Genomic DNA, 25,383 nt, shown 5'->3' on the forward strand with positions numbered 1-25,383 from the left:
TTTTTGAAAGAATTAGGTGTTCCTGATTTGCTAAACATTTCTCCCCTTTATCCTACCTATTAGTCATCTAATATCAGATTTGATTTCCTATCAATTCTTCCCTATGTTTAATTAATTCTAATATAAAACTACCATTCACAAGACGTGGATCGTTTAGGTAGGAAAGCACTGAGATATTGGAACATTGAAGGTTCCAATGAATACATTTTACATTAAAACTTAACACTAGTTTTACTATGATTTAATATAAAATTAATATCAATGGCAACTATAATCCCTACATCTTTCTCATTATATAGTGTCTAAATGTTATGCTTTTTAGTCTTCAAAAGTAATACTCATAAACTATAATAAAAACAGAATAAGTAAGAAGAGACAAACTTTGAATTTATTAGTTCAAACTTATATCTCTGTTTCCTGATTATCTATTATTTGTCATACACTGCATTAGGAAACATATGTGTGTGTACATAATTCATAATTATTAATATGATACTCTATCTATTTTATTTTTGAGAAGACTAAGGCTTAAAGAGTTTGAAGCAATGTGACCAAAGCATAAAACTATATAGTGACACAGTTAGGACCTGAACCAACATCTGTCTCACCAAGTACTTACTAGGACACTTTCTGTGCAGTCCTGTTTTAGAAATGATGGGGGAAGAAGGTGTTTTAAGAGGAAAGGCTTATCATTTTCCAAGGACTAACAAAGCTTCAGGGAGCCACTGTCTCCTAATAACTTTCTGAGGTTCTGTCTTCATATTGCACCATCAAGAACGGTCCCTGGTTAGATTAAAATAAACTTAGAGATCATATCAAACCCTATACATCGAGGATCCTCTCAAGAATGAATGAGAGAGAAGAAGTGGGTAAAAGCAGTTATTATCAAAATAGACTTCCAACTATCAGGGCAAATTAAAGTTAAACATAAGAGACTCAATCCTCTCTACTGAAAATGACCAGAGACCCTTCCCCTTTTCTTAGAACATTTACTTAAGAAAACTTACAATTTCAAGTCCTTTCTCTCTCTCTTTTTGACATTGATGAAAACGTGAAAGTTAGTCAGTCAGTCTGTTCATCTTTGTTGTTTTGCAGTGCTAAATTGTGTCCAACTCTTTATAACTCCACGTGTGTGCTAGTCATGCAGCTGCTTCCAGCTCTTTGCAACCCCATGGGCTGTAGCCTGCCAGGTTCCTATGTCCACGGAGTTCTCCAGGCAAGAACACTGGAGTGGGTTTCCAGTTCCTTCTCCAGAGAATCTTCCCCACCCAGAGATCCAAACCATACTGTTGTTGGGCTTAGTCACTCAGTTGTGTCCAACTCTTTGCAACCCTATGGACTGTAGCCCGCCAGGCTCCTCTGTCCATGGGATTTTCCAGGCAAGAATACTGGTGGGTTGCCATGCCCTCCTCCAGGGGTCTTCCCAACCCCGGGATTGAACCCAGGTCTCTGGCATTGCAAGCGGATTCTCTACCGTCTGAGCCACCAGGGAAGCCCCTGCAACTCCATGGACTGCATTAATCCTTCCAAGTCAGGGAAGCCTCTTGCCAGGTTTCCCACTAGAGGACGCCCTTTTTAAGGACCTGGGAAGTAACTATTTGAAATTGAATCAGGGGTGGGAGAGAGGCTCAAGAAGGAAGGGGTATAAGTATATATATATTTGATTCACTTTGCTGTATAGCAGAAACTAACAACATTGTAGAACAATTATATTCCAATAATAAAATTAAAAACAGAAATAGAATCACCCAGGAAGAGTGCATTCGAACTCCAAATTTCTGTGGAAATTTCTGCGGGTGAGTGCCTAAAATCTACCTGCTGTCATAAAGGTCTGAGAAGCTCATTCTTCTATGGCATAATTGGCAGCATAAAGCCAATTATCTAACACAGATGGTCATCCCAGCTCAGTTCAGTCACTCAGTCATGTCTGACTCTTTGTGACCCCATGAGCTGCAGCACACCAGGCTTCCCTGTCCATCACCAATTCTCAGAGCTTGCCCAAAATCATGTCCATCAAGTAGGTGATGCCATCCAACCGTCTCATCCTGTCGTCCCCTTCTCCTCCAGTTACCAAATAAATTTAATATGAACTATGTGTGACGAGCAGTACTTTCAAGACTTCTCGAGGACTGGTTGTTTCTCTTCAGAACACATATGTACTATAATGGGTTGCATCTGCTTGGCTATATATAAAAGGCTGATATTTCTTTCTGTCTTTGCCATCTCTTAGCAAATTGCCTACAGTATACATCACATTCCAGTTTAATGCTTTTCCATAATATTATTTTGTTTTTCTTCTATCTTTGTGGAGACAGTTTCTGGGTTGGAGGAAGATCTTATTTGTAATGACATTTCCCCATCACAACACCTGAATAAATACAGCCTCTTTATGGTTATGCCCCCTCTACTTGACCATAAATTTGAGAAAGTCTATAAAACTGGATTGGCACATAACCTGTATAAGATAAATATCACTTGCTTCTGCCCCCAAGTTCACATACAAATGATAAGTACCATAATTCAGATGCGGCTGACTCTAGCCCACAATTCTAGATGTGGACATATGATTCAGGTGGGGCCGTTCCACTAACCACCTCCGCAGTCCCAGCCTTATAGCTTAGTTCACAGATGGGAAGATGGTCCTAGTTGGCCCAGTTGACACTCCTCTCCCCTCACCCCAACACCCTAAAAATTGGTTTAGCTGAAACTTTAGCTAAAGGAGACCACTCTCTTTTTAGAAGGAGGACTCTAAGAAATAGGTAAACTTAGATTTCTCAACCTCAATACTACTGCTTTTTGGGGCAAGTAACATTTTGTTATGAGGGCCTAAATACATTATTCGGAGACTAGCATTTCTAGCCTCTACCCCTTGGTAGCAACACCCCTCCCCGTCTCCTTAAACTGTGACAGTAAATATGTCCCCCAACATTGCCAAATGTCTCCTGAAAAAAATCACCCAGGTTGAGAACCACTGGCCTAGGGCCAACTTGAGCCACCTTTGTCACTATGTAGAAAGAAAGTGTTTAAGAATAAAATCAATAAAGAGAGTAAAGCCAAGATATAACAAGGCAGTGAAAGAGAGACCAATGTATGCAATGGCCTGCTTTAAGTCCCTGGATTGAATGTACTTGAAGTGAAAAATCACTGCTGGATGTTTTTTGTAATGTGCGGCTTTTAAAAAATATATGTTTGTATAAGCTCTATTTAGCCAGGTTTAATACACTTGCAACTCATATAGCCCCAATTGATAGTAAAGCTACTGTAAAACTTTGTTATTGTTTAGTCTCTAAGCCGTGTCTGAGTCTTTTGAGACCCCATGGGCTGCAGTCCACAGGGTTTGTCTGTCCATGGGATTTCCCAAACAAGAACACTATACAAATTACATGCAAGTAAATAGTACAGATATTAAGTCGGTAATTAAAGTGTAATGGTGTTGTACAATAAGAATTATGTGGAAACCCATTGTAGGTGGACTTCCTGGGGTCAGGTGAGGAAGCCTCACTGGTGAAGTGTTTCTGAAGCTGAGCAGAAGTAGTTTGGATGAGGTGAGCTAGATGGGGGTTGAGGAGAGTTCTGGAGACAGACAACTAGACTGGAGGCAAAGGAGAAGAAGAATGAAAAAAGCCCACATGTGGGTGGAGAGAGCAGAACAGATGAAAACATAGGTGTGCCAGTTAGAGTCTCAACGGAAAATAGGTGCACACTCATATGAGGATATGTGAGCAGGATTTATTTATAAAAGGACTAACGATTTTCAAACTTCCGAGAACATCAGAATATCATCAGGGAGGCTTGTTAAAATAGAGATTGCCAGATTTCACCACAGTTTCAGATCAGGTAGGTCTAGAGTGGGACCTGAAAATGTGCATTTCCAACACGTTTGAAAGTGATACTAATTCTGCGGGTCTATGGAATATACTCTGAGAACTACTGGTAAAGGGAATTTTAAGATTTGGTGTAGGAACCCAAAGCCATTAGCAGCTAAGCTGTAAACACCCCTAACTATGTAGGGTATAAATTGGAACTGAGAGCAGAACAGAGATTTGTGTAGAGCAGACATGATTGCAAGAAACTGGCATACAATGTGAAGACACAAGCCAATCTAAGACAATATCTCAGAGAATGGAACAAGGAGCAAAATAAATACCCTAACCTTACTCTGACTTGGACCTTTGGTTGGGAAGCTCTGTTGATTTATTGTATGTAGAACAACCTCCCAATACAGAAAGCAGGGTGGAGAAGGTCTGAGAGTCTGTCTGAAGGGTCAAAAAGACTTCCACAGGAGATAAGCAAAAATCAATGCAGAAGGGCTTGTAAATATATTATACAGTTGGTCTTATATCCTTCAGACAGTGAAAACTACTGAGAGATTGTATGCAAAGAAGGGGCATGATCAGATTTATCTTTCTCAAACAAGACTCTAGTTGAAGATATGAATAGCTACCAGATTAGAGAGCTTCCCTGGTGGCTTAGATGGTAAAGCATCTGCCTGCAATGCAGGAGACCTGGGCTTGATCCCTGGGTCAGGAAGATCCCCTGGAGAAGAGGATGGCTATCCACTCTAGCTAGTATTCTTGCCTGGAGAATTCCATGGACAGAGGAGCCTGGCAGGCTAAACAGTCTATGGGGTAGCAAAGAGTCAGACACAACGGAGCGACTAAAGACACTTTCACCAGATTAGAAGGAGACAGTTCTCATATGGGGCTCTTAATTCACGTGACTATGGAGCTGGAGAGAAGCAGGGCACTCTCAGAATCATTTAAGGCCATGCTTAATATACGATGCAAACATGATACTACATTTTTGGCTTGGGAAAACTGTTGAATTGTTTATGCCACTTATTGATATATAAAACTCTTCAGTAGGAGCAGATTCAGAAAAAATGAATAATACCTTCAGCCTGGAACATCCTTCCTTTGAGGTGCTTATGAGACATTCATGTGGAAAATATACCAGAGGTAGTTAGATATATGCGTTGAAAGCTCAGGGCTGAAGATGTAGAATGGAGAAATTTCAGAATAAGAATGGTAATCAAGCTCTGAAAGAGGATATAATTTTATCTAAGAAAAGTAAGGAGTGGGAGAAGTTCAGGGTGTTGATTAGTAGTTCAGTTACTACTTTACATTGAAATTAGCATATTCATGAACATGCAAACTAAGTTGAGGTGGTATAAGGAAAAATACACTGACTACAGTCATCATTTTAGTTTAATGTGACATATGCTAAACATTTAAAACTAAGGCTAAGCCAACAGTATGTGTCATGAGGAAAGTATCAAGAAAGGGTGTATTGAAATAGGGATAGTACTTTAGCACAGAAAAAAACAGAAAGTGAAGTGACAGGTATGACACTGAGAATAAAATGATTAAATAACTTAAAAGCTTCATCAATGGTCTCAACTCAATACCAAAAATACTTTCGGAGAAATAAATATCAAATAATAAAACCTTCCTTACTATTCCTTCATTTGGTGTATTGTTATCTTTTATGCCATAGCTCTATTCATATAACCTCACCTTCATTTTCTACTCTATAGTTTCCTTAAAGAAACATGTAGGTACAAAATCAAGAAGAAATAAATTCTAGAAACATAAAACTTCTAATCAATTTTGGATCTCAAAAAACTTAAATAAAAGAACATTAACTAAGCAGACATGACAAATATAAAGCATAACGGGATTGGTTTGGCATAAAGGCATTGGTGATATAACATTTTTGTGTTTGACTAAAATAAAAGTCTCCCATAAGTTAGTTATTCATAGAACTCACTCTATAGTGAATATTCATTGTATTGGTCTGTATAGCATCCTGTCCACTTTCTTCAAGTAGAAGCAACCTAATTTTCCTCTGAAAACCCAGTTTCTCAACTCTAAATCTATATGGTTTTAATCTTCACTGGTGGTCCAGTGGTTGAGAATCCACCTTCCAATGCAGTGAAAGTAGGTTTGATCCCTTGTGAGGGAACTAAGGTCCCACATGTCCCAGAGGGAACTACGAAGATCCCTCATGCTGCAACTAAGCCCAGATGCAGCCAAAAAATTAATTAATAAATAATTAATTAAGGTATTGACTCTATCTCCTAGTTTCTTGTGAGTATATGCCCAGAATAATCAATGAGAATATCATTTCCCTCTGAATTGGATAATTGGCACAGAATTTAGTTTATGAAATGGCAACCCACTCCAGTATCTCTTGCCTGTGAAATCCCATGGACAGAGGAGCCTGGCGGGCTACAGTCCATGGGGTCACAGAGAGTTGGGCACAACTGAAGTGACTTAGCACTTACAAAGGTCAGGATGGGGCTTCCCCAATAGTTCAGTAGGTAAAGAATCTGCCTTCAATGCAGGAGACACAGGAGATGTTGGTTTGATCCCTGGGTTGAGAATATCCCCTGGAGAAGGAAATGGCAACCCACTCCAGTAGTCTTGCCTGGAGAATCCCCTGCATCGAGGACCCTTCCAAACAGGTGCAAACAGTTGGACATGACTGAGTGACTATCTACACACACATAGGTCAGGCAAATAAAACTGAATTTGGAGTTTTTGATAAAATTATACCTTCCAGGTGCTGTATTTCTACCTAGATGATTAATCTAGAACTGCTGGTAGCAAGTGTTGTCACTTATTGAGAGGCACATGTCTAAGAGTAAGACAAATATAAGGAAGTGAGAACTAAATTGAGGCAAAAGATAAGAGAAATAAAATATTAATAGTCCAAATCCAGCCACACTACCTCTAGACTTCACAGAGATGCAAACCAATAAATGACTTAAACCAGCTTGAGTCAGGTTTATGAAAGTTATTGTTATATTAATATAAACTAACAGACAGTTTAAGGTTTTATATTTGATCCCAAATCATGTATATGTTCATCATCTTTCAATGTATTTTACAAAGTTAAAATATAAATGTCCCATATAAGGAGAATTTGTGAGAAATAACTGATTAAGTCTAGAAGTTCAAGAACTTACAGAGTAAATTCCAAATCATTAAAAGAAATATACTGACATTTTGAAGAAAATTGGGCTTTCCTTGTGGCTCAGCTGGTAAAGAATCTGCCTGCAATGCAGGAGACCTGGGAAGATCCCCTGCAGAAGGGAAAGGCTACCCACACCATTATTCTGGCCTGGAGAATTCCATGGATTGTATAGTCCATGGGGTCACAAAGAGTTGGACACAACTAAGCAACTTTCATTCACTTCACTTTGAAGAAAAAGGAATTTTTTAAATGTTAATCTGTTCCTAATCATTGTCTAATATCCCTTTCTTGACAGATAGATAGGTAGATAGCTAGACAGATCTCTTTTATTCTCTTTCTTGATGATGAACTTTGTAATTAATGGCAAAGTATCTTCAAAATGTTTTGAAAACTGCCTATGTTTGCTACTTCCATTAAGTAAGAATTTTTGTTAAGGATACAACTCACAATGTTTTTTAAAAGAAAATTATTTAAATAACTTTGCAGAATTCTTTACAATAATTATGTGCCATAATATTAAGGAAAATGTCAAAATATGCTTAAATGTTACAAAACACATAGTCAAATATTATGTTATGATGTTTAAAAGAGTTTTTTCAAATAGATGAATTAATTGACACTGTCAACTGCCAAATTATGAAATAATGTTTTCCTGACCAAGAATAAATGCCTAAATTATTTCTTGAAAAATAAAATATCTAGGGGGGCTCAGGATGGGGAACACATGTACACCCATGGCTGATTCATGTCAATGTATGGCAAAAACCACTACAATATTTTAATTAGCTTCCAATTAAAATAAATTTTAAAAAATAGAAAAAAATAAAATATCTGTCATTCTGCTCTAATATGCTTAATATTCTTGCTTTATTTTTATATAGTATTTGATTCTAGATTTTTGTACAGATTTATTTCATCTTTAAAGACAATAAGCATCTTATCTTAGTACAGAAAATTTTTATCATGAAATTTAGAATTTGTACCACCCATTCTCTCCATTGATTAGAAAGCTAATATTATGAAATTGCAAGTGAAATTCATTGTTAAGAAACTGAATTCCATCTTATAAATCAAGACCAAAACTTCAATATTTTAAATCAATGACTACGCATTAATTTAAGATAGACACATGTCTCTAACAGAATTATATTCATCCCTTATATTCTTTATGCTTGACAAAAATAATATATACTTTGAATAACATTATTGGAAAAGTAAATACTTAAAATATATCACTGTTCTTTGACATTATTAACCCTTGACCATCAAAAACAGGTAAATCTAATAGAAATCTTCCAAAGGTAGTAATAATGAGAAAAGGGACTTACATGATCAATTAGTTCACGGACCATTCCATTCCATTGTCCATTGGCATCATCCTGGGCTCCATATTTTCCATCCTCCACAAGTCTAATTTCATATGTAAAGCCAAGGATTGTAGATAACTCTCTGAGGAGGTCAATGCAATAGCCCTCAAATCGATCATTTCCATAAAGAGGTTTGTCAGACTTTTTAAACAGAACATAGGGTTCCTCCTAGAAACAGTGAACATGAAGGTGGGAAGTGTCTGTTAATCATGAAACTATTACAAAAATTATAACTTTGGTAATAAGTTGGTAAAGATAGAAAATTCCATATTAATTTAAAGCAGTCAATTTTATTTTTTTCTCATTGTGATTAGCATAGTTTGAGACACTAAGAAGGCATATTACTTTGAGAACACTTATGTCTCATAAGAGATATTTAAATATAATAACATTAACACAATTATATGATAAAATGATATGTTATATATATTATACCACATCTTATATCACATATGATAAATAATATATAAAATGATTACATACTATATAATATATAATACCAAGATGTAATTTCAATATATTGTATTTAATTACAATATGATTACAATATCCTAATTTTAATTATACCAAATAATTTCAAGTGTGCTGTTTTAGTGAGATTTATTGACAAAAGAATGAAAAAAGTCATATCTAATTGCCTACCACGTGCTAAGAACTGAATTAGACACTTATATATACATTATCTCATTCTTTATCTCATTCTGTTCTAAGAACTATCAAAATTACGACTACTATAATTATAAAAGAAAAAACAATAGCTTACTTTAGATTATAGATGAAGTCACTAACACATATCAAGTGCTGGTGCATTCATCCAACATTTTACTGAGCACCTAATGTAATTCCTGAATCATGAAGTTTATGGTATAGAAGAAGAAATCAATAATAAATGCCTAAATGAACAGAACTCATTACTTCTGATGCTGATCAATTGTATACATAAACTAGTGCAATAAGACATTGAATGACATATCAAGGTACTTGCAAGAGAAGACAAAATTAAGTAATATGTCTGGAAACCTTTTCTGAGGAGATGAAACATGCACTAGAACTTAAAAGTTGAGAAGGAGTCTAGCCATTTGAAAATCTGAAAGAAGATCATTTCAAGCCAAGGACACAGCAGTAAAAACCCTGAGAGCAATATGACACTAGAGTGTATGAGGAAGAGGACAACAGCCATCAATATGATTGAAGCCACATCTAGGAGGTGAGGGAATTAGTTGAACAAGGTAAAAATGAAGAGCAAGTGAAAGTGAAAGTCGCTCAGTAGTGTCCTACTCTTTGCAATCCCATGGACTATATAGTTGATAGAATTCACCAGGTCAGAATACTGGAGTGAGTAGCCTTTCCCTTCTCCAGGAGAACTTCCCAACCCAGGGATGGAACCCAGGTCTCCTGCATTGCAGGTAGATTCTTTACCAGCTGAGCCACAAGGGAAGCCCACGAATCCTGGAGCGGGTAGGGTAGCCTATCCCTTCTCCAGGGGATCTTCCTGACTCAGGAATCGAACCAGGGGCTCCTGAATTGCAGGCAGATTCTTTACCAACTGAGCTATGAGGGAAGCCCAATGAAGAGCAAGTGAGGAGCCAAATCTTATAATGCCTTGCAAAGCAGGCCCTATCAAATACTGTATGTTTAACTAAGGGCTAAGAGAATCCACATATCTGCACATTTTATTGGAAGTGGGTGGAACATCATATGACAGATTGTCCTATAACTAAACCAGGGTGCAACTGGCTCTACTACTTCCTATTTGACAGTGGACAAAGTCTCTGGAAGTTTCTCTCTAGAGTAAGATGTTGCAAAGTGAAAAAGTTTAGGAGACTCCCATGCCAATCCATTTAGCAAGCAATCACCCTCTTCCCAACCCCTAGAAAATATCAGTCATCTCATGAGGGCCATCACACCCAAAGACATTTTGGACCAACAGCAATGAGTCAGCTTGCCCATACTCATCTCAGAGACAAGACTAATTTTCTCTCTCTTGCCATCTCCTTTGACCTGGCTTATCCCTACTGTTTCTTGCACACTCTAACTTTCCTGCTCTTCTGATGCTCCAGTGTGTAAAAGAAGTTCCTTATTCCACATCTCACTTCCCTGGAATATAACATCCACATTATTCCATGCTTAATACAATACTTGGCACATAATATGTGCAAAGAAAATATTAACTGTATAAATGATAAGTTAATTTTCTGACTCAGTTTTCTTGTCTCTGAGTGGATGCAACAATGCTTTTAAGTTATTTTGAGAATTCAGCAAAAGGAATGTGGCAGATATAGCTTAATATTATTTCATTATTTTAGATGCAATAATTTCCCATGGATTCTAATAGACTTTGTTTCTACAGCAGTTTTAGATTTACAGTAAAACTGAATGGAAAGTTCAGAGTTCCCATATACCCCCTACCATCATGCATGCCAAGCCTCCCCCTCTACCAGCATCCCCCACCAGACTGATACATTTGTTATTGTTATAATACAATGATATGTAATTATCAGTCAACATCCATAATTTATATTAGGATTGTATTTTCTATAGGTTTTGTCAAATATATGACATGTAGTTCACCATTGTAGCAACATACAGAATAATTTCACTGCCATAAAATTCCTCTGTACTCTACCTATTAATCCCTCCCTCTCCTCTAAACCCTGGCAACTGCTAATCTTTTTTGTCTACAGTTTTCTCTTTTCCAGATGTCATATAATTGGTTTCATACTGTAATAAGTATGTAGCCTTTTCATACTGGCTTTTTTCACCTAGTAATATATATTTATGTTTCTTCCAAATCTTTTTGTGGCTTGATAGTTCATTTCTTTCAAATGCTGAATAATATCCCATTATTTGAATATACTACAGTTTGTTGATCAATTCACCTACCGAAAGACATCTTGGTTGCTTCCAAGTTTTGTCAATTATGAATAAAGCTGCTACAAACATTCACATGCAAGTTTTTGTATGGATACAAGTTACAACACATTTGGATAAACAGAAGTGCATTCAGTTAATACAAGAGTGTTTAGTCTTGCTAGAAACTGTCAAAATGTCTTCCAAATTAGTTGTACCAGTTGGAGTTTGCCACCAACAATGAATGAGAATTCCTGTTGTTATACACCCTCAACAGCACTTGGTGTTGTCAGTTTTCTGGATATTTTATTCATTCTAACAGGTATGTAATGATTTTTCAGTGTTTCCTTATTTCACAATTCTCTACAGAAAGATGATATTGAACATCTTTTTATATGGTTCAACTGAGTTTCATTAGGACTCTTTTATAGTTGTCATTTTTCAAAGAGGTTAATTTTCCCAGGCCACACAGCTGAGAAGAAATAAAGAACACTTAAGAGGAGTTAAAGGATAGATTTGCACTCAGGTTTTCTAAATTCCGAGATGCATACTTTCCCACAATCTCATACTTCTTTCTAAACCATTTAGGTAATTTGTGGAAAACCTACATATACTGCTTCCCTGGTGGCTTAGAGTGTAAGGCATCTGCCTGGAATGCAGGAGACCCAGGTTCGATCAGAGACCCAGGTTTGATCAGAGAACCAGGTTCAATCCCTGGGTCAGGAAAATCCCCTAGAGAAGGAAATGGCAAAGAGTTGGACATGACTGAGCGACTTCACACTTTCACATATGCTGCATTTCCAAATGGAATTAGTTAAAACACATAGAAATCAGAAATTAATATGTAATTAAATTCAAAGCTAGGTACTTGGGCTTACCAAAAGGTAAAAAGTACATTTAAGATCCTGTCTAATTTTTATATGGGGTTACCCGGTGGCTCAGTTGTAAAGAATCCACCTTCAATGCAGGAGATGCGGGTTGGATCCCTGGGTTGGGAAGATCCCCTGGAGTAAGGCATAACAACACACTCCAGTATTCTTGCCTGGAGAATCGCAGGGACAGAGTCTCTCGCGGGCTACAGTCCAAAGAGTTGGACATGACTGAAGCGACTTAGTGTGCACACATTTTATGTACTATGTGATCACGTATAAAATGTATTTCCCAGGGATACAGTGCTACAAATCTGACAGATATAGTCCTCTTCCACCCTTAGGGATATTATACTCATTTTCCTCTCTACACTTCCTGGCCTTCTAATCTTTAAAGTTGGATAACACATTTCTGTGGATCACAAGTTAAATGCCCTTGTTACCTGGGGAGAGGAGGAAGCCCTGCAGTTGAACAGCTTTCTTGTGCTAGGTATTCACAGTTCAGGCACAGTCAGTTATCTCCTTTTCTGCTGCCCCACAATAATTTTTACCATAATATTTATCATATTGAGTAGGGAGTGCTGATTTACATATATATATCTTCTGAACTAGAATTGAGCCATTTATATGGCAAGATAGGAGCCATTTATATGGCAAATTTGCATCAAAAGCACCAAACATCACCAGGCACATAGCAGGGTTGCAAATAAATGACTGTGTAATGAACTGGATGGAAATGAACTGTTATGGTCAACTGGGGAAGCCAAGGCAACTTGAACTTGAAGGAAAAATTTTATAAGACAGCTAAGTTCTATGGGGTTTGGAGATGGTGGTAACAAATCTTCAGGTTCCTAACCAGTGGCCAGGGGCTTAGGGACGTGAGAAGGACATACCATGTTCCCCTTAAGAGGAAGGAACAGCAAGAGAATTTCTGGCTGGTGGAATGCGGGACAAAGAAGCATTTTGGTACAAAAATGATCAAATTCACACTTTGGTTGCAGTCAGTTTCTCATCTATAAATAAACAAATGTGTATTATTTTTATTTAAAAGGCCACAGGTTGACCATTTTTCAAGCTCCAGTCACTAAGTAACAGCACAAACATTTTCCAAGTGTTTAATTACTGCCCATTCCTGTTCTAAAAGCTTTTCCTTGGCTTAATTTATTTATTTCTCATTACAGGCAAGCAAAGTCAGTGATATCATTATTAATTTTTATATTTTACAGATAAAGAAACTGAGGGCTGGGGTGCTAAGTGTTTTGCATAAGGTCAACAGCCAGCATACAATCTAGGCAATCAGACTACTGAATCACTTACCGTTCTACTATACTTTCCACATTAAATAGTTCCTAGTGATGGTTTCTAAACTGCATATAAATGCATAATTATACAGGGATCATTAGCTAACTTAACATGTATTGTCTGGTTTTATTATTATTTTTTCAATCAACTGGGATTAGTATTAGTATACTGCATGCAAAATGGTAATACATTTATTAATTGCACAATGCAATCAAAATGAAATTGGTGAACAATAGAAGTAAATATATAATTCTAAAAATTCATTTTCTACATAATAAATTATTTTCTTTCCAAGTTAAAACGCACATTCTTATCATAATACTTGAAGAATTTGTAAAAATAGGGAATTCCCTCCTGTCCAGTGGTTAGGATACTATGCTTTCACTGCAGGAGACACAGGTTCTATCCTTGGCTGGGGAACTAAGATCCTGCATGCCAGTGCAGCCAGATAAATAAATAAAAATAAAATATAATAATTTGTAAAAAATAGCATATTTTCAGCCCAACAGCTTTAGGAAGCAACACATACATGTCTAAAAAATGTTTTCCTCCTATTTGCATTATTAAGTCATGATTGTCTCTATTTAAAAATTTTGCTCCAAAATATTTATGGTATACTTTTCATACAAACTTACCTGAACATTGGAGAAAATATGATAAACATTAGTGATTACTTAAAAGTGTGTAAGGCAAAAGGACATACAGGCACAAGGAACAGAAGCAGAGCAAAAATTCCAAAATTATCGTGCTATTTAAATGTCACCCATCCAGCTTGTTGTAGTAGTAACCATCCTACCTATTAATTTGATTTCCTTCACTTATCAGCTAATAAGAAAACCTCTGTCATAGGCAAATAAATGTGTTGATCTCTGTGAGATTAAAAAGCCTATTTAGATGTATATTTTAAACAGGTTTTCATATCACTAGGAAAAAATATGTTGTCTGAGTGCATCTTTTTGGTATTTATGTGTCTCCACAGTGTCTAATATCATTCTTCCCGTATTTAATTCTGAGAAGTAAGACACTCTTTTCCAGCTGTGATTCCTATCTCCAGTTACACTGTGTCACAAGACAGTTTACATCGAGTTATGACTCTCCTTTAGACTCTTCCTCTGTTTCACACGGCACAAGGATAAATAACAACCTCATGTAAGAAAAGAAAAATGATACCAGAAGCAATTACTGTACCACATACTGAGTTCAATGAATAATATGATAAAACTCTCCTGGGCAACTTTACTGATTTTTCACATAGTCTTAAATCTCCACATCAGCATTTGCTAGAGGTAAAGGCACTTCATTCCATTGGCATCTGTAACAAGGATTTGTCAGCATTTCTACCATCAACCCCAGTTTTAAGGAACCTAATAACTCACGTATTTTTATCTGTATTAGACTGGGATTTGACACATAATAAACCCAAAATGAAGGTCTGAAAAAGTAAAATATGTTTAAGGTTAAGGGGAACAAAATGTTTTAGTTAAATACAATAAAATTTTATACTTTTGAAATATATAACTCATATATCCCTCAGCCCTTATCTAAAAAGATATAAATGATCTTTTTTCATGTGTTAACCCTTGAACTATCATTGTCTCAAATGATTTCAAAAGATTAAAGATATTAAGATGCAAATTGATTTTCTATATGTATAAAATATCCCCTGCTATTACAATGATAAGAATAACAACTAATTTATTTATTTATTCAAACATATATCAAACTCTTATTGTGATACATACTCCTTAGGCTCCAGGTACACAATGATATCAAAACAAAAAAATACCTAAAAATCCCAACTCTTATGGAACTCTCAATCTAGTGATGAATTTAATGTTTTTATTTATTTTAAATAATTTTGTATTATTGAATGGCTACTTTGATTCATTAATTACCAGAAGAACAATACCACTAGAGAGTACGTTTTTGAAAGGCATGACTTTGTGTCCAAACATTTGGGCGTGTATCAGGATCTGTGACCCCTCGATTCATTTCCTTGGGAAGCCAGAAATGGATATTCGGTTAGCCCCAGTCAGGTTCAGAATTTACCCTTCTGACCAAAGCTCTTTTAAAGTTTGTTTGCAGAAGCCAGCTGAAACCGCATTTATTTATGGGTAACAATATCCTTGCCTATGAAGTATTTATATTTTATGAATTCATGTTTATATTGTTAATGCCTCTTAAAGGCTGGCAAAAAATACTTTTTTAATAGTATTCATGTGAACCAAATGAAAAAGACACATGTTTATAACAGCAATATCATGTTAAACTTATGGAGATTAAAACTTAAAACTGAAGTTTATATTTTCCCAAGGAACTCATCCTTTCTTTCTATTTTTTGACCTTTATACTCTTTGTGTCCTATCACTGCCCTCATATGGAAAGAATTACGTAATAAATAATAAGAGAACAATCTAATTAACAGAGGGTGGAAATCAAGTAGGTGCCACAAAGTTGATTAGAAGTAAAAGGCTAATGACTGGGCAGTATGAACAGTGGAGGAATGATGCTGATGAAGTTGGCTTTTGAGGGAGGTCAGTCAGTTCTTTTGAAAGTATAGGAGTTATAACTTAATATGAGAAAAACCAAAAAAACTCAACATCTTGCCCTGGGAAGCTCAGAGGAGGCAAATGAAGAATCATGCTTTCAAAAGGGAGATTAAAGATGAAAAAACATTATCATACACAGCAATACCAAGAAGACGAGTATTTCTTTAACAAATAAGTTATCAACTCACTGTAACTATCTGACCATGACTTATCCCACTGCTCAAATAAACCACATCCATGGATGGAGTAAGAACACATAATGAATGACGTAAACATGTAAAGAAAAAGCCTATGATACCAGTAAGGATGTTTTCTCATTACTAAAATATGCTTTCAGTTGGCATGTTTTGATTTTAACTGGTTATCACCATTCTTAAATGGAATAGTGACCTAGAAGTAATAACAGCAACTCTGAAGATGATCAATGAATGACCATGTTTCTCTAACAGAGTACATTATAAGTTGTTAGATGATGTTTAACAAGATGCATGTAGATATCTACATTTAATAATCTAATGTCAAAATATAAATGTAAAATAGTTTTACTGTTCATCCATCCATTCATCCACTAATGCATCAATCATGCATGCACTAATGAAATACTTTTATGCAAAAATTTTGTATACCAATTTTCAAAACAGAGGTCAGCAAAGTGTCTCTTAAAAAACAAATAGTAAATATCTTTGGCTTTGTGGGTAATACATTTGTAACCATTCAACTTTACCATGGTAGAGAAAATCAGCCATAGAAGCAATGAATAGGCTGGCAAAAAGTGTCAACACTCTTTAAAAATCAATTTTTTAGAACTCTGGAATCTAATAAAAACTCACAACAACCAAGAGAATGCTTAGTGAAGAGGAAAACTATAGAATTTTGATAGGAGAGCTCTGTGGCATATCAATTTACCCAGTTATTACTGACACTCCCCAGCTTCGTGGCAGCCTTGAAAATGGAAACCTGTATTCCTGATGCAGATTGTGCAGCACCACAGGGAACACTGTGGACCTAGTCTCAAATAACGTAGTGGTTCTGTGTTTTTACCCTGGTGGTGGTTCCCTGAAGAATCAGCTCAAGGATTTGCCTTTGTTTTGCCTACATAGCAGCTTCCCAGGGTTGAAACTGCTTCCTCGGTGGTTTTTTCATAAGCATTAATGGCAAATACACTTAGCCACTAACTTCTGGGCAAGAATAAACTGCAGGAGCGAGAGATAAACTAAAATGCCTGGGATAGAAAGGACAGAATAGGCTCAGGAAAGAGATACTTGGGACAATTAGGGTTATGAAAACCCCAGCATATTCAAGGAAATCTAGAAAGTCACATATGTGCCTGTGGCAGGACGTCAGCTCAGAAAAGACTGACTCTGAAAAGACTCTAAGCATTTTTACCTCTGGCTGGACTTCAGTCTCTGTGCATCCAGAAAGGGAAGAAGGCAGAATTGTAAACTGCCTGGATAGTTACATTTATTCTATTACTTTGATCTAACAAACAGCTAATAACAGTCCATTATTTTCCAATGCTAGTTTCACTAACAAGCTCTACATTACATTCAAGAAAGAGTCCTCCACCACAAATACATTCCCTTAGTTCTCAACTATGATAGATATATCTAAGGAGTGATTACTTTTTCTTTAATTCTATGAAAAATTCATATATCTCCTTATATTTGTTTTTTTCTCAACACTGAAAGTTTAATAAGTAATAGTACAAATAAAATAAATTTCCCATTAATATAGCATTATGGGGCCTATTGTGTGGGTCAATCACCTTGCTTATAAGAAAATTAATTATTAGACATAATTTCTCAAATCTCTTATTTTACTCCATTCCAATCTCTTCAAAGACCTTGATACTGGGAAAGATCGAAGGCAGGAGGAGAAGGGGACGACAGAGGATGAGATGGTTGGATGGTATCACCTACTCGATGGACATGAGTTTGAGCAAGCTCCAGGAGTTGGTGAAAGATAGCGAAGCCTGGCATGCTGCAGTCTATGGGGTCATAAAGAATTGGACACGACTGAGTGATTGAACTGAACTGAACAGAATCTCTTCAAAGAACATGTTTTCTCTTTTTATTTTTAAATTATCACCAATGTCTGTTTTTATCTTATTTTTTCCTTATTATCTATAAAATGAATAAACAAGTCATATCACTTTATCCATTCATTTATTTAGTCATTCAGCAACCACTTAATAGATGTCTATAAAGCTGCAGGCATTGTTCTGTGCCATGAAGATAAGAGTAAGGAAACATGGTACCTATTCTTAAGAAACATTACAGTCTAGTGACAGAGACAGAGACTAAGACAGATAAGCTTATAAGTAAATGTAAAGTCTTATGGAAACAGCATTTGAACTCAGTTCTCAGCCATGATTGTGCATAAAAATTAAATTAAATATTTTACAATTAAAATCATAATACTGATGCCTGGGCTCCATCCCCAGATTCTGAAGTTAATTATCTAGGATGCTACTCTGGCATTATTACTTTTCAAAAACTTTCTAGATGATTGTAATATATGGCTGGGGTAGTTTATGAGTATATGATCTGTGTGGTTTCACAGGACCCAGAACTCTGAAGATCTGTGCTAGGTTTAATATTCTGCTGGTGCTCTTTTGAAATTCTTAACAATTTTTAGTAAGAGAGTCTTGTTTTTGTTTGGTACTTTGGGTGGAAATGTGTAGCTGGTCCTATATGCAGTAAGCAATGAAAACTACTGTCTTAAAGTGGTCTAGACGGTAATATTTCAAAGCAAGAAAACTGTTCATGTAGATGCTGAAAAGAATAAAGAGCTTTGTATGATTTAAGTAAAAAGAGAGTGTGGGACAAGAAAGATATAGGGAATTAATATCATGAGAACCTCAGTAAGGAAGCAGACTTTATTCCTATAAAATTCTGAAATACAACCTAAATATAATCACTGTTGATCATCAGCGCTTGAATTCATATCCTGCTTAGAATGACATTTTCTTTCCTAAGATTATTTTTAAGCATCTACCTAAAACCAATTTTGATGCAGGAAATTAATTTGAGGTTTTTTTTTTTTTTTTTTTTTTCTGTAATAGTCTACCTTTAGGTAATTTCTTACTATTCAGACCTTGGATGAATTTGAATGCATGTTTGGGAGACAGAGAAACCAAACCAAAAGGAGGAAGATGTGATTTGCTAAGTGACTGCAAAGTCGAGTTTTCAATCACTAGGATTCTGCTTCTTATAATCTAGTGAAATGATTAGAGGTTGGGGACTTTTTGGTTTTAGAAAGGAGGACCCAATGTTAACCATCCACTAGCTCTACTTATGCTTCCAACAAAGGCTGATAGAAAAAATGGATTCAAATAAAGAACTAATACTAACTGGGCTTCTACCCTTATCCCATCCAAAGTTGATCAAATACTGGCAAACCTGTCAATGTTCCTGAATACCCATGCAAAACATATACACTAGGATTATTCATCAAGGATTAATAGTAGTTAGCAGCATTCATCTGCTCAAAGTTATTCTTTACACAATAAACAGTGAGTATAACTTTCAGCTGCTGCCTTTTATAATCAATAAAATCAATAAATGTTTATTGGGTATCCATCATTTAAAAGAAAACACTCTGCTGAGGAAAATGGTACATCTCCTAAGCACCTTTTAATCTAATTGAAAATACAGAACTTGCCCAGGAAAATGCAGACTAGTAATACAAATTCTCATGGAAGTGCCTAAGAAATAAGTTGTATAGATAAAAGGACCATTAGGTGTGCCCATTAAAGGAATGTAAAAATGTCTCAAAGTAGTCAGATAAATCATCCTAGAGAAAACGGCATCAGAAAAATGGACTGTATAATGAGTATAAATTAGACAAATGTGGAGAAGAAAAAGTTGTTCTCAGGTGGTGCAGTGGTAAAGAATTCTCCTGCCAATGCAAGAGACACAAGAGACACAGTTCCCACCCCTGGGTTGGGAAGATCCCCTGGAGGAGGAAATGGCAACTCACTCCAGTATTTTTGCCTGAAAAACTCCCTGGACAGAGAAGCCTGGTGGGCTATAGTCCATAAGGTTGCAAAGAGTTGGAATGAACTGAGTGACTGAGCACGGCCCATAAGAGCTGTTCCGGCAAGAGAAATGAAGAAGAGGAATGACAGTTTCTAAGAGGAAGATATTCATAAACACGTAAGAAAGCCTTATGGAAAATAGTAAAATGAGAACTACTCATTACTTACTAATTTTTGAATTACTTTATATCCATTAAAGTTATCACTTACTGATAACTTTGTACTAGGAACTATACTTATATTTTCCAAATTTTTATCTCTCCTACACACTTTAATTTGCATATTATTTTATTATCCTCATTATTAAATGATGGTAACTTACCCAAGGTAACTCATCTACTAAGTGGCCAACTCAAGATTCAAACCTAGATTTTCTGACTTCCCTTTGTCCCTTCAACCTGAAGAAAAGCCCTTTCTTAGGTAGTAAACTCAGTTACCCAGTGTCAACAAACCATAGAAACTGTCTGTTCCTCTGCTGAGGATTGGAGGGGTAGGTAATTTAAGGATTTGCATACATAAATAAATTTCATCATAAAAATCAATGAGTACCTAAAAATCCTTATGATTAAACTTAAAAATAATGTATTTGTACACAGTGTATTCTGGATGATTATCCCACAAGTTTTATTTACTAGAAAAGACTCTGCAATTTAAAATATTTAGAAATTCTACATAATCACATCCCTTTGAGATATCCATGATACATATGAATTTATTAAAGACTTGGTGATAAGGAAACCTAGCAAATTTGGCTTAACTTAGTATTTCCAAAAATCTATGAACCGCAGAGTTGTTGTAAGGCATGCCTGTATCATATACCTATCAGAATTGTGGAGCATACTCCAACGTTCTTATGTAACCAGATATGTGTGTGTGCGTGTGTGTGTGTGTGTGTGTGTGTGTGTGTGCTCAGTCATGTCCAACTCTTTGAGGTCCCATGGACTGTAGTGTCCCAGGCTCTGCTATCCTTGGAATTTTCCAGGCAAGAATACTGGAGTGGGCTGTCATTCCCTATGCCAGGGATCTTCTCAAACCAGGGATTGAACCAGCATCTCTTGTGTCTCCTGCATTAGAAGATGGATTATTTGCCACTAACACCACCTGGGAAATCTGATGTAACCAAAAAAAAAAAGCTATTGCTACAAACATAGAAAGCGCAAGCTGTAATGTAAAAGCAGTGTTTTGTTTCTAAGGTCAGACAGTATCATATTTGCCAAACAGTTGCAAATTTAAAAGTTCCAAAGAGGAAATATAAATCTAGATTTTCTTTTTAAGAGCACAAAGCTATGACAAACATGAACAAATGCATGGCCTTTGACTCTAATTACATTTGAATGCAGTATAAGAAATTCTGCATATAATATGAAATGCTTTCCAAACAGCTGTGTGACAAAGGCATTTCTTTTCTCTTAGTCCTGAAATGAAGTGGTTAAAAAATATCCATTTAGTTGGTTTCTTTTACCAATATGGGTTTAACTCAAACAAGGTGATGAAAACAAATTCATGAGTTATTTCTTTTAATTAATTACTACATAGAACTAAAACTAAGAAAACTCGGAACATAAAGTTTATAAGATCCTAGTTAATGGTACTCATTTTTATTTAGGTGACTAATAAGTGGCAATAAATGCCTTATGAGTAGTAGACCTAATAAAATACATTGACTGATAAATGGGTAAGAACTGGGGGAATCAAGTGTTATCCTGGATTTCTAGGCAAAATATACTCACTTTAGTGATACCAGGAAAATGAAACACGTATGTGTTTTATGCCATGGAAAGAGTTCTGTATCTTTCTTTCTTGAGTCGCTGTAGCAGAGTTAATCAGAGTTAGGATATAATTTGTCACTAGGAGTACCATTTAAATCTCAAATAAAGAGAAGTAATTAGGAATCAATGTCAAGTAATCAAGTGTGGTTGAAAACCACAGAGAGCAGGACCTGAGTATCAGACACTGATGATCAGAAAGGGAAGTTAAGTTGGAAGTATCTGCCATGATTAGGACTTACTGGTCTTCAAGGTCTCATGATTGTCATCTGACAACCACAATTTCCCCATATGTGTAAGGGATTCTTGAGTCTATCTCAAAGGATAGTATATTTTTTCCCCCAGACTCTATATTCCTGGGAAGTCCTGAGTTTATAATTATTTGTCAAGCCAAACAGAATACAGCAGGTGTCAGGACAGAAGCAACAAAAGCATCAGGAAAGGAAAAAAAATGTTTAGTGGTATAGATTCACAGAAAACATGAGTTCTCTACATGAACAGTATCACCAATACTCATGACTCAAACCACCCTCTCTTTTGATAACTCCAGTTATGATTTCCAGTCCAGACCATTCTCTTCAGGCATGGAATTACATGTCTAACTGCCAACCAGATTATATACCATAGAAAAACTAAATGCTATATGTTCAAAATTAAAATTTAATATGTATTATCCACCCAAAAAAAAAATGTATTATCCCAATTTGCTATTTAACGCCAATTCTGTTTCGTGCCCTTAACCTCTGACCTCTTCTTAAACTCCAATTTACAAACCACTACTCCCCTTTAATCCCTTTCTTCACCCTATATGCCTTGGAAATTTCATTTCTTGCCCCCATCTTTGAACAATGCCATAGGTTGGAACTTTTCATCTTTCACTCTTGCAATATTCTCTTGGCTGGCCTCACTAAATTCTATCTCATAAACTACACACAATTCTATCTCCAATACTAAGAAGGATTTTTTAAAATCTCAAATTGATTATATCAATCATGCACTTAAAATCCTTCTAAATTGTCTCATTATGAAGAGCAGACAGTCTTAATCCCTTTAGGAGACCTACAAAGGCCTTTTCTCTGCTGTGGCCCGCCTTCTACCTTTTCCACTACTCTCCCACATAGGCTGGACTCCATCTGGAGTGGACTACTTACAGGAAGTTATCCATACACTCTAAGCTCTTTCACATGTCTGCACCTTCAACATAGGCTTCCCAGGTGGTCAGTGGTAAAGAATTTGTCTGCCAATGCAGAAGATGCAGTAGACACAATACCTAGCTGGGTAGGTAAGATCCCTTGGAGTAGAATATGGCACTCACCCCAGTCCTTGCCTAGAAAATTGCATGGACAGAGGAGCCTGGCGGGCTACAGTCCATGGGGTTGCAGAGTTGGGTATGATTGAGCACAAAGGTTTACAGTTCTCTGCCTTCAAACATACTTTTCCCACAGCCTGAAATATCTGGTATTCTTCACCTACTAGATCCTACTCCCAAAGTAAATACAGCTCAAGATTTGTGGAAAGCAGGCAGTGGCAGCCCCTCTCCTAATTCTTTACCAGTGTAGTTCTTAGGTTCTGGGCAAATATGAAAACTTCTGACAGTGAAAAGTAAGAGTAACAAAGTCTCGCTGAAAGTTGTAGGGATGGAATTTAGATAGGTACAGAAAACTGCATATGGAAGATAATTGTTAGGTTGTAGACAATGTGTAGGGCTTCCTTTGTGGCACTAGGAGTAAGGAACCTGCCTGCCACTGCAGGAGATGTAAGAGTGAGATGCAGGTTCAGTCCCTGAGTTTGGAAGGTCCCCTGAAGAAGGGCATGGCAATCCACTCCAATATTCTTGCCTGGAGAATCCAATGGATAGAGGAGCCTCGTGGATGACAGACCGTAGGGTTGCAAAGAGTCAGACATGACTGAAGTGACTAAACACACACACACACGCACACACACACACACAGAGCAAATGTGTAAACACACTAGGGCAAGAGCATAAACATGTTATCAAAAAGGTTCCTTTCTACTCGAGAGATAAAGCTTGTTCTAGATGGCTCCTAAGAAATAATTTGTATAAAAGCCGAGTGAAAAGAGAGGACTGGTTTTTGATAATGAATTCTGTTTAAAAACAAAGAATGGATTCTTGGAAAACTGTAGATCCAAAATTCAGTCTATTTTCTCATTTAGATGGAGGCTGCACCACTGTCCCACATTGCAATAGTGTGTTGCTAGGGCAGGAAGGTCAAGCTGACCTACTCACTTGACCAGGATTCACGACTTTTTAAAAATAATTCTTGAAAATATACACTTATAAGGCAATTGCTGAGGAAACTTGACTATCATTTTGAAAGAATTGACACTAAATGTAAGACTGCAGGAAACCAAGCAGCTTTGGTCTCCTAAAGGCAGCTGAAGAGAATGCTTTGTTTTCCTCACCAGAAGTTCTTGCTCAGAGGTCCATACTCCATGCCAACTAGACAACTAGGTAGATTTTCCAACACATTTCTGGGAAACTATCCATTGCCCTTGCCCTGACCCTAGCAGAAAACTGAAGGAGAAATTGAATTGAAGGGACTCTGGATTAACCATGCTGAAATCTAGAGAACACAATTAAAGTCTGTATCAGTCAAAAGTTCATTCTCCAGTCTGCTTTTCCTTCCTGATTGAGAATGCTAGCACCAAGATGATGTCACCTGGACTACAGGTTGTAGGATTTCTTTCAGAAATTATATAACGTGGAGAATAGATACATAGATGTAAGTGTTTATTAGACCCTCCAGGTGGAAAGTCACATCCCCCCAAACAGTCCATTATTATTGGAATTTCAAACCTGATGTCATTTGAGAGATGATGGTTCTGCATAACTTCAAAGCATTCTGCTAAACATTAATCTGTATGATGCAACTTCTATTTTAAAAGTGTCTTCAAAGCACTTTTCAGAGAAAAGCTCAGCCTTATATAAATTTGGCATTAAACTATTTAAAACAAAATAAATAAATAGAACACTTAAATAATAAGAACAGATAATAATGGAAGACATAATGCAAAACATAAGAAAAGCAGGAAATACAAGAAAAATAAGTGAAGTAAAAAACAGGAAAGAAAATGGCTAAATTATAAGCATGCATTTTACCAAAAATAATGTGTCTTTTGGTAAAATCTAATGAACCAAATTTAAGAAAAGAGGAAAAAATGAATAGAACTTTACATGAGAAAGTGACTCAGGAGACAAAGTTTATAAAATTTATATGACGATCATATATGAAAAACTCATAGTACATTTGAATACTTGATATGCATCAATGCACCATATAAAATTGACTCAAAAAGAGGTGATAAAATGAATATGTCAACAACTATAATATAAATTGTATCAGTTGTTAAGTAAATCTTCCCAGAAAAAGTCTAAATACTGTAATTTTTAGTTTCAACCTAATATAAAACAAATAACCTCAATATATGGACTCCTTTAGAGTACAGCAAATACTGTGGACCAGTTCCTTTCTGTTTAAATGCAGTTAGCATAACACCGACAAAACCAGCTAACAAAATGGTTAAATACTGTAACTAAGGGTCAGTCACTATCAGACATTCCTAAAAACAAGATATAAAACAAAACATAGCAGTCCATTGAAATAATTTTCCAGCATATCCAATGATAGTTTATGTCTGGAA

General features: G+C 36.2%; 1 protein-coding gene across 14 annotated transcripts in view; it reads right to left on the minus strand.

Moving 5' to 3' along the window:
• Positions 1–25,383, minus strand: part of GRIK2 (glutamate ionotropic receptor kainate type subunit 2) — a 721,045-nt gene that overhangs the window by 205,796 nt on the left and 489,866 nt on the right. For all 14 annotated transcript variants that reach the window (XR_006338355.1, XM_043889993.1, XM_043889994.1 and 11 more), the window contains one exon: positions 8,307–8,513. Coding sequence is in view for 13 of the 14 variants with exons in the window: in XM_043889993.1 (XP_043745928.1) it covers positions 8,307–8,513 (207 nt within the window). In the remaining variant the exon portion in view is untranslated. The remainder of the gene's footprint in view (positions 1–8,306; positions 8,514–25,383) is intronic.

This window comes from Cervus elaphus, chromosome 28, assembly GCF_910594005.1.
Source record: "Cervus elaphus chromosome 28, mCerEla1.1, whole genome shotgun sequence".
NCBI classification, from domain to species: Eukaryota; Metazoa; Chordata; class Mammalia; order Artiodactyla; family Cervidae; genus Cervus; species Cervus elaphus.